The 17,142-nt window shown below is 42.7% G+C and overlaps 1 protein-coding gene across 4 annotated transcripts in view; it reads right to left on the bottom strand.

Moving 5' to 3' along the window:
* CPEB4 (cytoplasmic polyadenylation element binding protein 4) overlaps positions 1-17,142 on the bottom strand; it is a 56,513-nt gene that overhangs the window by 30,349 nt on the left and 9,022 nt on the right. For all 4 annotated transcript variants that reach the window (XM_045185156.2, XM_024576989.3, XM_045185157.3 and 1 more), the window contains exon 2: positions 8,830-8,911. In XM_045185156.2, coding sequence (XP_045041091.1) covers positions 8,830-8,911 — 82 coding nt within the window. The remainder of the gene's footprint in view (positions 1-8,829; positions 8,912-17,142) is intronic.

Here is a 17,142-nt window from a genome sequence, read left to right as displayed (position 1 = left end):
ATTAACCATGCCAGGCATTTATTATTTGAAATATTACAGCCAGTCGAAATTAGATTTTTTTAGGTTCTTTATACTTCATTTAATCAGGGCTGTTTTTCAGAATTAAGGCTTGTCCTTGACTGTTGGTTTCTCAAGAATTAAAAAAGGGTCCTCTCATTGGTGGATTCCTCCTCCCTCTCCCAATGTATGGCACCTGGCACCTGCCCAACTGGATTCCGGAGAGACTGTGGAACTGCTTTCCCTTCAGAGTTCCACTGATGTTCCTCGTTGACTGGTTACCAGGCAGGCCCCGGAAGACAACAAAACCTTGCTTTCAGAATGGAGTGCACTGGCGTGGCGCTGAATTCCGAATCAGCCAGTCAGACAACATCATAAAGCCCAGGGGCAGCCTGGCCAGCTCCCGATCAGATTCAAAAAAGGACTAACTCATTTAAAACCAATTAAAAATGGATTCCTTTCGCAAATATTTACTGCTAAACAACAACAAGGTCACTGAATTTTCTCTCCTGTCCCTCTTTTAACTTTGGCAGTGGGCTAGTGGCCACCCAAGGGGGAAAAGTGAGCAGGGAAATTCACAAATCAGGCATGTACAGCTCAGAAGTGAATCAACCGCTACAACATTCAGGTAGAAATTCCACGTACGTCAGGAAGAAATAATTTTGCGCACAACTGTGTAACTGTTCCGCCTTCCTGCTGCTAAATTGAAAGCAAAGAGAACCTTGGGTACTTTTATGGCAGCTCTGAACCAGGTGGCATGGCTCCCTGCCCTCACAGTCAACAACGAACCGTTCCAGGATCGCGGAACAGGATCAAGGACAGTCTCAGGACGGTCACAGCAACACCCTATTGTGTTACTCCGTAGTCAGAAGGACTTCCATTGTGTAGACAGGAGCAGGTGGGACTGTTTTAGGGCTGTCACCTCTCCACAGAATTTTGTAACGTGGAAGGAAAAAAACCAAAATAGTAAGTGACATTATCAGAAGGTACACAATCTGCTATTATCTTTAATTTGGACGCAGAGCATGAACAAAATGGATCTCTACAAGTGTCCTGGTCCTCCTTAACGTTTTTTACCCTGCGGAGGTCCCTAACATTTAACACTGACGAACTGTGGACGTGGGAAAACCTTACTACGTCAGTGTCTCTCAGATTTCATGTCTCAATGTTAAATAACATCGCTCCTGTCTGTCTGTATGGTAACATCTATTCCCATTAAGCCAGACATGGTACTGAGTGTGAAATGTGAAACATTACAGAAAAGCACATAATGTGCTACCTGGTCGCCGTCAGTTTTCTAATTCGTTATCTCTGAGTGTTAACTGCCACATATATAGTTCACTGCCCTGAATGTGCGTCAGACAAAATTAAGTCACAACAGCCATAAAATGTCTGCCTTAATGGTTTAAAAAAAAAGTTGATAAACTAGAAGTTTTAAAGAAATGTTTACAAACCTTCCAATGACACAAAACGTTTACTGTCACCCTCTCCCCACCCCTTTACCCTCGGCTCTCACCCCGGTACAGTCAGAGTCGCAACAGTGTTTGAAGAGGAGGACTCCATTATCGTGGACCCAAAATCAGACTGTGTTCAATGTTCAGGATTAAGATAAGGGGACTGCTTAGGTAATTATGGACCTATATCATGGATGACATAAGACAAATCCCCCCTATGTGACAACTGCTTATAAGGATTTTCAGAACAAATCAAAACAAGGGCCATGAGTCCCTCACAAGTGTGCCGAGGGCGGGCGATCACTACATCCTACTTCCAGGACGTGGTCTGGAAATCACCTGGGCGGAAGAGGACCTGCCCGGGGCACGGGAGCATTCGGTGTGCACCACGCTGGCTTCAGTTCAGAGGTCAGGGTAAGGAAGGCTTCAGCCCAATGCTGTGAGCACATTGGTGTTCACAAACATCGTATTTTGTTCTCCCAGACGTTTCCTTCCGCCACCCTCCCCGTAAAAAACAAAACACACAAAACAAAACCAAACCAACACCAACCCCCAACCTGAAAAGTGTAGTCACGCAGTTCAAAGCCCACACGTTGGTAACTCTGCCTGTTATTATACACAGCGCTGCGAGGGCTCTACAGACCCTGACCGACGGCACCCAGAGGGGAGCCAGCGGTGCCCAATTCAGAACACACCCGCACCGGCAGCACGAAGACAAGCGTGCCCGCTCCTCTGCCCTCTTCTTCCTCACAATGGAAGTTACCTGACACAGCAGCCCAGGTCCCACCCTGAGGCACAACTATGCCAGGCAAAAGAGAAAGGCTGTTTAGGGTTTCTCCATTCCGGCAGTCAGGAAAGGGAGAGTGCAGAAGGAGAGGAAGCCATGTCTTTTCTGAACAGCCACACACCAAGTTCATTGTCGCTGAGTTTAAGGTACACTCTTTGCTACGTGCCTCACACCATTCCTCAGGAGGCTTCTAGAAGTAGGGCAACTTTCTACTCCCCAGGGGTCTCAGCAACCCCCCACCCGCTGCTGTACTGCTTTGAATCACTTGGTACCCTCCAAACACAGCAATAAAGAGCCAGCAAGTGCTGGGAGGCTCCAGCCTGGCTCCTGGCAGCTGCCTGGCTGACTCCGAATCTTTAAGACTTGTAATATGTGAAGATCATCCAATATGCCCGGAGACAGTTGACACCAAGTAATGGTAATTTACTAGGAAGGAGATATTCGATTATAAATTCAAGTGACATTAGCTGGTTTGCATTATCCATTTCTTGTTTATGGCACTTCGTGTCATACTCAATTAAACCTGAGTTTAAGGGCAAATGTCCATCTAGCCCTTTGAAAAGGTGACGGGGACTGGGGTAGCCAGCGTGCAGTAGTCTTTTCTCGAATCACCACAGTCACCCTGACTTAACTAGAAATCGGTTAGACACTGTAAGAAACGACACCCACCACCCCCATGTGAAACACATCCTTTCAATATTATAGCAACAAAAGTTAGTGAGAGTTCATTTCCTTTCAGAAAACTTTTTTACTCTGAAATTCAAATTTACAACGGAGTGATATGAGAGTCCTATTTGCAGCGACTCTCATGGAAGGACTTTAGGGCTGTCTCAGTCTACGTAACATCAGTGCGCACTACCTGTTCTAAAACCTCTGCATCACTACGCAACATCTGTTCTTTCGAGCGGAGCTACGTGACTGCAATTTGGAATATAGGACTATTAGGAGAATTATGTATCGAAGGAAAATTTCAGGTTTCCTGGTTATTATTTATAGTATCCTTCTTAAGTAGCACTAACTTCCTTTCCTGCTTCAGTAAGATACAGAATGGAAATAATTATCCCAACAGTCACTCTCTTTCGGGGACATAAAAACAAAACCTTATATAAAATTAATGAAACAGACTTTGTGTACAAAACTTTCAACTGAGTTTGACTTTCTTCTAGAGAGATTATTATAAATTCTTTTGCTTAGCAACAAAGAAAAGAGGCACAGATGGAATTATCACTTACCCACTCATTTATGCATTTGTTTCAAGCCCAGAGCAATGAAAAATGGGGGGGGGGGGAAGGGCCCCTAAATTTAATGTGCAAATAAAGAAAGGGAAAGATATCAAAAGTATTTTTAAATGCAAGGTCATAATACCTTCAGCAGTCAGGAATTAAATACATAGCATTTTTGAAGGAGATCCAGCTCTTAAATTCTTATTAAATGAACGCATGGAGCAAGTGAGGCAGAGACACCCAACTGGTTAACATACTCCCACTGCTCTCGCTGCACAGGCCATTGGCTTCCGGGGCGCCCTGGGGACGCGTACAAAGATGGGCACTTTAAACAACCTGCATTCCTCCACGCAGTCCTTGCTGCTTCTGTTCAAATTAAGAATTTAAAATGTCTGACACTCAGAAGGGTTGGGGTGGGTGTGCTGAGTTCCTCCTTCCAAAAACTGAAAGCAAGACATATTCTATAACAATATGAAGAGCATAACACACTCATTTTACCGCACTCTGGGGGGAAATGAGATGATGTTCTGACTCATACTTTAGTTAATATCTGAACAACTATAATGTTTGGACGATGTATAAATTGCCTTTGTTCTCACAATAATTTTGCTGTCTCATTTGGCTTTCTAGTGAAATGAAGCAAATTGGATATGAAATTGTTTTCGTGTAAAGGACATAAAATACCCAACCACTATCACGAAAGAGTGATTTGTTCGACTCCGTCTGACATCTGATCATTTTTAAGTGCTGTTTTTTGCCTTTTTATTCCAGTGCTGTCACCTGTGCTTCCAGGCCACAAACTACTACTGTTTGGTTTACATCTGTATTCCTTTACTCCCCTCACACCCAGGGAAGATAACAAAAGGCTCCTTGGTTTGCAGAGGTCTCTCCCACCGTGCACTGAATATAACACGGCTCCACGAATCTTTATTTCGCGGTGTCCGGCCTGTTTTCCCGAAGGCTGAAAACAGATGTGCTCACATGTGGTTTTCATCTAGCTCGTGCTGCTCCATTTCTAAACAATAAGTACCAACTTCACAGGCCAGGGAAAAACCCCACAATGGCAGCGACATGCAATACTCCCCAAATGTTCGTTCATCTGAATACCAACAACAGGGAACGAGTTTTCTGTCCAGGTGAAGAAGGTGCTCGATGAGCCTGATAATACCGTGGCAGGGCACAAGCTGCGACCTGGGGGACCAAAATCCAAAGGTGGTCTGTAGCGCGGGTTCTGAGCTTACGGGGCTGGTGGGCAGGAAAAGAAAGTGAAATCGTCTCCGGAGAAGAGCTTCTGTGGACTGCCACTAGCTCTGGTTATGGAGGAGGCCACCCGCAACCCGAAGACGACAAAAACGTCATACGTGCCAGCTGACCGGAGCAAGGGCGTGGGGCTAAGGTGGAGGGAGGACCCTTTTCCTCCGGAAGCGCTACACCTCTGTACGTGGAGAACATGACAGGAGCCTTAAAATTCTTAGAAAAGCTATTTTTAAATAAACTACAAAAAAACTAATATAAATTATGAAATGAAGGTTAGGTACTCCTTTGGTACATCTGTTAAAATGTTAAAAAGGAAAAAAGATAAAAAGATTTTCGACGAGCCAGCTGCAGTCGTTGACACATTTATGAAGAAACTCAAAAACTCTATTTGAAGGTTCCGAGGCTTATTAAGCACTTTGCCATCTGTTGGCGGCAAAAATAAAAATTTTAAGCCGACTACATTAGGGGAGATTTTTTTTTCCCAAAAGGAAAAAGCAAATTCAGTTTTCTGTCTGTTCGCTTTTGATTTAAATAAGTGAGATAGCCAGGCCAGTTCGTTCAACGGGACGTTCTCGCACCGACCTCGGGCTTTGTTACTTGAACGCGTGCATACACCTGCGTTTCTGGGGGAGCCGCAAATGAAGGAAAAAAGTAAATGGGGCCAATCGCAACATACTTTATTAAATTATTTTTCAGATAAACCCAAATATAAATTTTGCCTCTATATGATGGAGTCTCTTTAGAACAATTCTCAAATGAATTCTCTAAGTGAATGTTTATACTTTTTTTTCTGAGAGGCACATCATTCTCCACTAGTCTCATAGAATTAATGCCCATTTTCTGTTTTCTCTGTTTCTAAGGAAGCTGGGCATGTGAAAAGGGTATTTATTTTCAAAATGGATGGTCAGGTTTTATATACTTATTTTAAAGGACAATGTGTTATTTTTTAAAAGATGTTCAACTTTTATCATTTCCTTTGAACAAACTCTCACAAAACAGGAGAACCACTCGTAGAAGCAGGCATCCGGTTTCCCAACGCGTATCTAAATCAGTACAGAGAGTCTGACCAGAAATAAAGTTTGCCCCCAGGCAAAGCTACCTTGTGGTAATGATACACTACAGTGATATGAAGGGCATCATCTTGGTTAAAAATATACATACGTCAAGCATAACTATAAGCTAGCATCGGGGACCATGAACTCATCTGTGAATTCTTCATTGCTCTTTGAAGGGAAACACACACGAAGTTTATTTACTTTGCATATATATACTTGATACACTTAAGTCACCTCGGCACTTCAACTCCAACTGAAACTGGCTTTCTCGTGTGATAAGCATGAGATCACGTAACAGATGTTTAGTCGTAACTGATTCTGTTCACTGAGCGTCTTCTATAAGCTGGACAGCACGCTGGGTTTTATAGGTACATCACATCCTTGAATCCTCACCCACTGTGCTGGCGGAACGGCCCCCCAAATCCAGATCCACCTGGCTCCATTCTGCTGCGCTTCGCGTAGATCTCAATCTGCAGAACCTTTGTGTTCCCCACAAGCCCAATTGGATTTAATTTTTTCTTTCATCAGACTTAACTCTTGATTATCCCTACAGACTCGGCTAAAAGAAACTTCATTTAGGTAAAAATTAAGTAAGTTTTAAGTAAGTTTAGGTAAAAAATTAGGTAAGTTTTGGTTACAGATTATTTTAAAAAAAGGGAATACTAAATAAAGGCAGAATTTTACACAAAAATTCAACAATGAGAGAGAAGAAATAAACCTGAGAGAGATGCCCTGGCTATATCTGATAAACTAAGAAAATGCTGCTGTTAATCCTATAAGAACAACTTACGCAAACTCTTTTACTCAACCTAAACACTAGTTAGACGCTTCTTAGAGAATCACATAATAAATTGTTTACATCTGCTGCTTGCAAACTGCTTTCTCTAACAAAAGAATAGGCACTTACCATGAAAATGAGTTCTAATTTACTATCCCTAGTACCTAGTACCTAAGAAGCTCTCCAGAATAAAGAAAAGAAAGAAAGAGTGAGCTGCTGAAGGAATCAAATACATTAAGAATAAAAAAATATCCTTCAGCTACCTTTTCTGTACTTAACCTCTAGCTTTGAAAAAATTATAGATTTATAGCAAGTTGCAAAAAGCGGAACGGAGGGATCCCAGGAGCCCCTGGTGCAGGTGCCCTGAGGGTCACACGGGACACAAGTACAGTGCGGAACCAGGACGGACGCTGCTGCGGTCCACAGACCTCGTTCAGATTGCTCCTTTGGCTGCTTTTTAACGGTGTGCAGTTTCTCTGGTCTAGAAAGGGCCGAGACTCTCCTCATTTTTCCAATGAAAACATGAGAAGAAAGGTCAAAGAGGCTGAAGGACTATCCAAAGTCGGAATGCTAAGAAGTGGCAGAAATAAAATCAATTCTGAGGGAGAGATCATCTTTCCTCAGAAGCGGTGTGCATTGGATTTGTCGCCTATCAGAATTCCACAAGGACATCAGTAAAGACCTTCAAAATTATCTTATTTCAAAGTTACCTCATCAGATGGATGCATATTATTTTCATCTCTGCAGACTCCGAAAAGCTTTCCTCATTGAAAAATTGACCATTATTCACTTGTTGAAAGATATTTAGTTTTACTCATCAGTAATATGATAAACCAAACTGAAAAAAACCCCAGAACTGGCCCAGGCTGATCACCACTTGAAGCCACAGGCTACCTTGTCACGTCTAACCCCAGTGCAAGATGCGTCTGGCACAGAGCAGGCTCATAAGCAATGAATGAATGAATGAATGAACGAATGGACAGACAAGTGAACAAACAAGTAACTTAAGGGGGATGATCATACATACCAAACCACCTAATTTTTTTTTAAGTGTCTTCGAGTAAAATAGATATGTGTACAGAAACATACAGGGTCCGGCAGGAGGCTTGCTCGAGTGTGGTTGGTGGGCACGCGCATGTCTCGCACGAGACGGACAACACTATCATCTCACCTAGAATGTCGTATGGTGTGCTTGGGTGTGACATTGCTATGTTACAGGATTCCATGCTTATGATTTCACACTAGCAAAATTTATAGCAGAAAAGGGGCGTTATTTGTGCTGGACCCTATATTTTATTTTGTAGGATAGTTTTCACAAAATCAGATCTGGAAGGGCCCTTAGAAAACATCTATTCTGGCCATTCTCAACCCTGGCTACGCATGAGCATCAACTAGGACATTAAGAAACGATATGTCGCCTCGGCCGGTGTGGCTGAGTTGGTTGGGAGTCACCCCACAAAGCAAAGGGTCACTGGTTCAGTTCCTGGTCAGGGCACATGCGAGAAGCAACTGATAGGTGTTTCTCTCTCACACTGATTCTTCTCCTCCTCTTTCCTCCCACCTTCCCTTCTTTCTAAACAAATAAATAGTATCTTTAAAACAACTTTTTAGAAAAAGACATAATCTGTCAAGCCCCACCCACACATGGGATGGGACCCAGGCATCTGTACGTTATTTTTAAAGCTCCCCATTATAAGTTCCTTATTGTAAGGCTGACTTGAAACCTCTTGTTATAAAGATGAAACTGAGGCCAACTCAAACTCAAATGTCTTCTTCAAGACAGCACAGAATGGAGGCCGGGATCCAAGCAGGAACGGCACTATTTTTTCTTAATGTAATACACAGGAAATATTTCAAGAACAACAAAACATCATTTTAACTTTGAACTGTTGGCTATTTAAAAAAACATTAAACTAGGCTAAAAACCTATCGACATTCGAAATCTCCCTCAGGTACAGTCACTGCTACGAGTGGACAGACGTACCCGTTTCCGGCACTGCGCTGCTGTTGCCTGAGACATAAAACACTGAGGCCGCGGTTCTAGTCTTTCCGGGTGCCTGCCCACCCGCAGCAACTGGTATTCGGGAAGCTCTCTCAGTGAACACCCTGACGGGCCTACGGGGGCTGGCCACCGAGTATTTAACAAGAAGTCAAACATGCATAAAACCGACTGGATACAAAATAAGAATCCCGAATATTTGCCATATTATTGATCAGGTTATACAGATAGTACAAATTTTACACTACGGAAATCAAAGAGTTACATTTAAAAAATTACCTTTAATCGAATCGTTTTCAGCTCTCATGATGTCGATGAGGGAACTCTCCAGGGAGTGCATGTCGAAGGCCCTGGGGCGCTCCTGCAACACAAGCAGGCACAGACCACTTTTAAAACAGCATTTAACCACAGCAAAGGGCAGTAAGCCGCCCTGGACGGGACACAGATCAGGAAGTGGCAATTTCACTCCCTCTCTGTGTACCGTGCATTATTACTACACTTTATTTGGAACACTTAAAAAAAAGCAAAACCACAAAAGTTAAGTACCCCTGGCTTAACAAAGAGTGATTTGATGTCCAATAATAATTTCAATAAAAGCATTACTTTTGCTAACAAAGCAGAAGCAATTAAAACCAGGTGAGAACATTCAATATAAAAATAAAATTTGTCATCTTTCTCTGCCACTTAAGATCGCAATACCGTGGCCCAGCTTTCCCAACTGGATCCAGCAGGTACTGATGAACGTGGCATCCATGCGTGCGATTCACCATAGCTCTATTTTCTTACACGCTGAGGTATGAAAATAGCCATCAAATATCTGCAAGACCACACAGAGGCAAAGTATCCCTGATTCTGCCGCCATTAAGTTTAAAGGGCAGGAAGGGTGTGGAGGACACTGCTTGCTGGTCTAAACCCTGGCTTAACAAAGTGCATTTCAGAAGTGGGTGAGGAATCTTAAAATACACAACGACCCAACTGCTCTGGCATTCTTCTGCATGAAGAGTCCTACAGATAACTAAAATTAAAGCTTAGCTTGATAAGTGAAAAGTAGTTGATGAAAACATTTTCAAATTATATTCTGGAAGGAGGCAGCAATGAACACATCTGACCCGCCCTACCCATAGCACGTACACACAAAGACCACAGCCATGGTATTAAAGGAAAAGGAATTTGGCCCTGGCCACATGATTCAGTTGGTTAGAGCATTGTCCCCAGTATGCCAAGTTTGTGGGTTCAATCCCCGGTCAGGGAACATACAAGAATCAAACACTAAATGCATAAATAAGTAGAACAACAAATTGATGTTTCTCCCCCTCCCCGCCTGCCCCCCCTCAGTCCCTCTCTCCCTCTCTCTCTCTCTCTCAATTCAATCTTTTCTTAAAAAAAGGAATTTGACAAGCAGGATTCCATAACCTCTTCGGTGATATTTTCTCTTTCCCTGACATTCTTTTTTAACTCAAAGGTCTCCAGATGCAATGTATCGAGAAGGGTTTTAGGCTCTGCACTAATTCAGAAGGAAATAGTCTCAGCAGATCGCTGATGCTAAGAACACGGGATAAAGCCCAAAGGCACAAGCACCACACCCTTGCACTCCTCCCCACAATCCAGCATCACGACCAATGATAATAATGATAAACTATACATTTGTTTAACATTTTATTTCTTATGATGCTTTGGTAATTCAAAGAGTTCAAAAGCCACATTTTGTCAAACATTCTGTTCTCAGAGAGGTTCTAAAGTTTATCATTCTCGATTTACACACTCTTGCTGATCTTTTCTGCTCATTTTTAACCTCTAATTTAAAAAAACTAAAATGTGTCTGTGCCATTAGAAAATGGGTGGAGGACTAGACACTAATAATCAAACCCAAGAAATGAGAGCAGCACAAAGCTCGTTTTCCTACCTAATGATGAAAATGCCACATCGAGAGTGCTCTGATTTCCATAGATCATTCCTCGATTTTGTGTTTTCTGATTGCGAGTTGAGCCAAGTATCATAACCACTGATCTAGTTGCTAGGATACTTCCCGGAAAGTACACAACTGAAAAACAGAAGGCTTGCTGAGTGACAGCTCTTCTTGACTGAACTTGATGACCGAGACATGACCATCAATATAAATCAATGGCATGACTTCAGACACCGGGAAGCCCCAGCTCCACTACTGGCATGTCACATGACCTTGGCACTTTTATCCTCTAGACCTCCCTGCTGATCTGAGAAAGGAGAGAGTTTGAGTGGATCTCTAATGTCCCTTTCCCAGCTCGAGAATACAACGGTAATCTAGCTTTCCGATATCTTCAGTTTGTGTTCTTCCAAGATTCACAGTTTAAATGATGATGATGATTATAGCAGGAACCAAATTAGTTACTAGTTAGTTAATTTGTAACTAATTAGTTACAAATTAGGAACCAAAGATGTGAATGAGAATTACCAATAAAAGTTTATCACTTCTGTCCACAAAAAGGCGAGGGTCAATCAATGACAGATTAATGCAAAATAACAAGCTTAAAAAATCCACTTAAAACAATTCATTGAGTGGGATGTCTTGATTTCAAAAAATAAAAAGGTCAAAGGTTCTATTATGAAACAAAAAACACTGGCAACTACACTTGCTTCAACCCACCACTGCCAGTTACTCTGGGTGGTCTACAGCGAGAAAAGGTAGAAAAGCAGAACTGCCATTTATTGAGCATCTACTAAGTACCTACCTTATTCTAGGTACTTATTAACACTGTCTTAATTAATCCTCAAACCTCCTTACAAGTATCATTCCTGTTTTAATGATAAAAACTAAGACTAAGGAAAGACACAGTTTACTACACAGACAGGTCACTGCGTAGTGCGGCAGGCTAGTCAGGATTCAAGTGCACGGCTCACTCCAGAGCAGGCGATGCTTCTGTGGGTAAGGCCACGGCCACGGCAGTTACAGGCCCACTCTAATTACAGCATACACTTGAGTAAATGAGACACTCCGCCATAAGGATCCAGGGCGCAGGAATGCTGGCTAGTGCCCAACACCCAGTAGGCACTCAAATATGACTTACTAAGCAAAAGAAAGAACAAAATGTATGTATGAGTAATAAAGGGTGATATGTCAGAGATGCTAAAAATATAAGAAGAGAAAGAAGCCGTATCTTCCGTCTCCTATTGAGATGACAGACGCGGCACACACATCAGTGACCCACCACGAAGTTCGTGCGGGTTAGCCGCTGCGCCCCCAGGCATAGAGGTGGTAGTAGTAGTGCAGTATTTGTAATAACAACAACAACAACATCGGCAGCTAACGTTTATCTAGCTCTATTGCTTCACATGTCTCTTATCTATTACTCTCAAAAGTCCTATACGATTAGGTATGTTCAGTTATCCCATTTCACAGATGAAGAAGCTGAAGCTTAGAGTCGTGAATAACTTTGTCAATATCAGGTAAGTGGAGGAGGCAGAATCTGAAGGAGGAACCAGGCCTTATGATGCGAGAACATGTAGCTGAATGATCATGAATGAAAATAAAAGAGCACCAATTATTCTCAAGGCTCAGCAGAGCACACGTGGTTACAATGCTTAGAGCCCATTTCATTTTGTTATATCTTAATTGTTATATTTTCATTATAACAATTTCGATTATAATCTTAATATGATATATTGAGCTGTGTGGCAGTAACTGATTGGTTTCAGTTTCTATCATTTCTACTTCACAGGACAATTCTTAAAGGAAAAATCATACTATAAAAATCAAAATTGATGAAAATGACTTTCTGAAAAAAATTGGTGTTTCAAAGGGCAGGACCTGCCCTTTTATGACACACATCTGAGTAGTCTTGTCACGGAGAAGAGCTACGTCAGCACGTAGCTGATGACACGACAGGGTTTTCACAACATTCCAGACGGAGCCACAAGAAGCTCATGTACCACTTGGTCTGTCACTATCAGAAAGAGCAACCAGATTCAATCAGGCCACAAGTCAAAGTCATCACTCGTGGTTTGGGGTTTTGTTGTTGTTAATGTTCGGATGGATAATCGAAGCCAGTGTTTCTCACGCTTGAGAGAAAATCAGAATCATCTGGAGGTCTTGTCCAAACATGGATTGCTGGGTCTACCCCCAAAGTTTCTCTTTCAGTGGCTCTGGGTAGGGGCCAAGAATTCACATTTCCAACACGTTTTCAAGTGAAGCTGAGGACCGCCACACTTGGAGGACCACTGAGTTAAGCAATTCCATTCAACAGGCTAACCTCATTAGGTACTCGGGGTGTGATTTGTAGCTTACCTACCTCCTGGCTGCCCAGTCACGATACAGTCGAGCTTAAATATTCCACACAACCATTTTAAGGGTTCCTTAGGAAGAGGACTTTGCTCTCAAAACCCGAACAAAGCCTTCCGCTCCACGCTCTAAGGTCGTAACTTGGGGAAAAAATTACAATCAAGTTCAATTTCAACAAATCAACCACCATGACCATTCTATTACTGACTCTTGTCCTTTTACACTTGAGTTGATGTGTTTCAGCATACTAGACTGGGTGTAAAACAAAATATAATTAAATGAATGTAGCCACATCATTAAGAACCAAAGCCAAAACCCAGCTACTCCCTCCTGTTCCTGTAAAGACCGACATTACTGTGACCAACACTTCTCAGATTACTATGTATCTGTACCAGCCTACGGAAGCTTCTCTTTCTGGCTTAAATTTTGCCTGGTGAACAAGGGAAAGGAAAATACTTTGCTTTGAAGGTAAAGTCTATGCCAGTGTGCCAAAGAGGTGCTTAAACAAAGGGGAAGTTTGAGTTGCCAGTAGAGCTGTAATTAATCAAAGGTTACTAACTATAAGAGTTTTTGTCCAAGATTTTCCAAAATGTAAATATTCTTCTTGGATTGAATATTTAAGCCCACAGACATTAAAGGTTGGCCACATGGCCAACTTTCAAGAGTCCACTCCCAGGTGACCCTCACATTCTGGTACAGACACAAGTCCCTTTTCCTCCCATGTGCCCCTAGCATGCTGACATCCTACATGATATCAACAAGCTCTTTTTTGGCTATCTCCCCACTGGACCGCGAGCTCCACGCATCCCGGCAGTCACAGATTGTAGCATATGAGCAGCATACAGTAAATCCATCATCGTCGTCGCCACCAATGTAAAGCGGCTGACACGTTCCTTCTGAGCTAGTGTTGCGCATCTTACATGAGTTATATATCATTTACATAGATTAGCTCCTCACAAGCATCACGTGAGGCGGGTACTATCGTCATCCCCATTTTAGGCAAGTGAAGCTAGGAGAAGTTAACTAATTGCCCTCAAAGTCACACAGTAAGCGGTAGAGTCTGACTTCAGGGCAGAAGCTCAGAGAAGTGGTCCATTGAGATGAGCCTTGTCTAACTTAGAAATTTCAGTCTATTAACACCTGCAAGATATGAAATCCTCCACTACGTACAGGGTTTGAATTCCAAGAACAAGTGTCAGAGGTTAAAGTCGAAGAGGTAAGTATCTGCACGTTTAGTAACACCTCATACGTCCCATTATGACCATTGTATGATGAAGGCAAAGAGTCTTAACAGATCTGAGGCTACCAAGTGCTCCCGGAGAGAGTAATAAACTACAGCCAAAGGAATGAATGTCTTTGGTGTGTTACCCTCATTGGGTCAATAGCCCTTTTCACGCCCATGGGAACTAACAAATCAGAGCTCTTTAGAAAGTCTTCAAGAAAATTTCCTCTTATTCCACCTCCGCTAAAGAAACCACACTCATTTTGAGCATTAGAAGTCCTTAACATCGTAAATAAACATTTCTTGTCACCACTTCATTGTATTCAAAAAACAAACTGGCATTCTAGACTTGATTACCGCTTCCGGAATCAACAGTCCCCCCTTCTTCTGTTGACTATTTCTTCATTCTCACCTTGCCTGGCAGAGAGAAATAATTCAAATCTACTCCAGGACCTGTGTTCAAATCATCACTTACTAGACAGGTGATCTTCACAGGGTGGCATCTCTGAACCTTGATTTCATCAGCAAAATGAGGATAACGCCTTCCTTTTAAAGGGGTGGCAAGGAGAAATGAGGTAAGGTATGTGACAACCTGGGAACAGCACCCCACAGTTAATAACCTTTGCAGTAAATACTCCCTCTGCCCCTTATCTCTGGTGCAAAGGCAAAGAACTCGAAACTGACATCTTTAAATTCAGTGTGGTTTGCATCTGAATAATTCAGCTGTTTTGTGATATTTCCCGTAGCCCATTTTCATAGAGATCAGCAACGTGAGCCAAAAACCTATAAACCCGAAAATATAAGTATATGATTTAGCCTACCTAATAAGCTATTCAGAGAAGGAAGTAGGTAGGTAACTACTAAAATTCACCCCTAAGGAATGAAGGAATGAGCACCATTCTGGCCAGCCCTCCATCTCCGGCCCCTCCTGGCTGTCCAGGTGCCTCTGCTCCGCGTCTGCCAGGCCTGATCGGGTCCAGAGTCAGCAGACAGAATGGCCCCCACGTGCACACTCTTTATTCATAAGCTGAGGCTCATGTCCTACAGGACTTGTAACCCATGTCATCACTTCTCTTTTATGAGCCTTGGCAGCAATCGTCAAAGAGCGGCCCATGCCCACAGTCGGCCCTTCTGGGCCCTCACGGCTCCCACCCCCACATCCTCAGCTCTCCTGAGTCTCCTAAGCAGAAGGTACTTCCCAACACTCGGGCAACACAGCACAAGGTCACCAGACTGTACATTTCATAAGGAGAAAGAGCACCCTTGCCTTGGTCATGCACGCCCACCCAGGGACCACCCGCCTCGCCAAACATTTGTGGGTTGAAAGAGAGCAAGAGATGAAAAGGTTTGATGGAGTCCAAAGGCCTGCAAAAGACCCCGAACCTCTAAATTCCTCTTAAAAAAACAAAAACTGTCACCCATAAAGCTATCGGTCCTGTCCTATTCAATCTCCCTTTGGAGACTCTCCCACAAGTTCACAGAAGACAGAACCTCGGGGAAGCTGACATGAGAGAGGAAAACAGTCCGACCTCCTCCTAAATTTTTGGTCCCCAGCTGATGTTTTGGTGGTTTTGCTGGATCTTTTTTTTTTTTTTTTTTTTTGGTGATACCCACATGACTACCAGCATCCCTCTCCGCCCGGAAGGTGGCTTCCTGAGAGATCTGCACCACGCTGAGTGGTGAAACAGGCTGAGCAGATTCCACAGAAATGGGGGCCTTGCTTCAGTTTCTTTATTTTGAAAACAGCTAAAGAGAACACTTTTTGTTTTTAAGGGAAAAAACTCCTTATATTTTATTTCATTTTTTGAAAACTATTTTATTTATTTATTTTTAGAGAGAGGAGAAGGGAGGGAGAGAGGGAGAGAAACATTGATGTGTGGTTGCCTCTCGCACACCCCCAACTGGGGACTCGGCCCGCAACCCAGGCACGTGCCCTGACTGGGAATCCAAGTGGTGACTCTTTGGTTCGCAGGCCAGCACTCGGTCCACTGAGCCACACCAGCCAGGGCAAAAACTCCTTGTATTTCAGAAACACAGACTAAACCCTTTACAAATGAAATTGATACAATATCTGGGAATTTCTTCAAAATAACATGAAAGGGAGGGAGAGGATTAGGAAGATGGGCGGAAGAGGACCATCCAGGAGCTGATCATTGGTGACACCAGGTGACAGGTACACAGGGCTGTGCTCTACTCTGTCTACTATTGAATATGCTAAATTTTTTCCATAATCAATTGAAAAGACACACGGGAAAAAACTTTACCCAAAGAGGAAAAAAAAAGACATTTGGTCACTAAACATTTCAGCACGAAAGCATCACCTAGGCTGATTCCCCTTACTATTTAACTACAGCGCCTTTATTTTTAAAAATTATAGTTCAGTTCATAAAATTCTTCTTTAAAATTACCATACACCCAGTATACAATGGTTTTCACATTTGACGAAATTATGCTATTTGCAAGATTTTGAACTAATATTTCCATTTGATGATTTGCTTTCTTCTAACACCAGAATCTTTTGGAAGCTAAATATTAGACATATTCCATTTTATCCTCAAGAAGAAAAGACAAACGACAGGAGAAAGTGAAGGGTCAGGGAGGCTGGGCAGTCTGCCTGCGGTCCCGCAGCTAGTGAGTGGCAGAGCTATATCTGGAACCAGGATTTGACTTCTACACTGTAATTAGGAGACTCTTCTGAGTAGCAACGTTCTTATATTGGGCTTTGTTTGGGGGTTTTTTTTGGTTGTTGTTTTCTTAAGGTTCTTACAGACAGTTAAGACGACAGCAGCTATTTCACTAACTAGCATTTGATGCAATCCTCAAAATCAACTGGAAGAATATTCCAATATAAATAGGGCTTTAAAATATAGAATACTGTCCCAGCCGGGTGGCTCAGTTGATTGGAGCGCTGTCCCATACACCAAAAGGCTGTGGGTTCCATTCCCAGTCAGGGCACATATCCAGGTGTGGATTCGATACCTGGCTGGGGTGCAAATGGGAGGCAACCAACAGATGCTTCTCTCACATCAATGTTTCTCTCTCCCTTCCTCTCTGTCTAAAAATCAAAAAACATGTCTTTGGGTAAGGATTAAAATAAGTAAATAAATAAACAAAT

This window comes from Desmodus rotundus, chromosome 6, assembly GCF_022682495.2.
Source record: "Desmodus rotundus isolate HL8 chromosome 6, HLdesRot8A.1, whole genome shotgun sequence".
Taxonomy (NCBI): Eukaryota; Metazoa; Chordata; class Mammalia; order Chiroptera; family Phyllostomidae; genus Desmodus; species Desmodus rotundus.
Note: the sequence above shows the minus strand (reverse complement) of the source record. Positions and strands in the feature narration are given on the sequence as shown.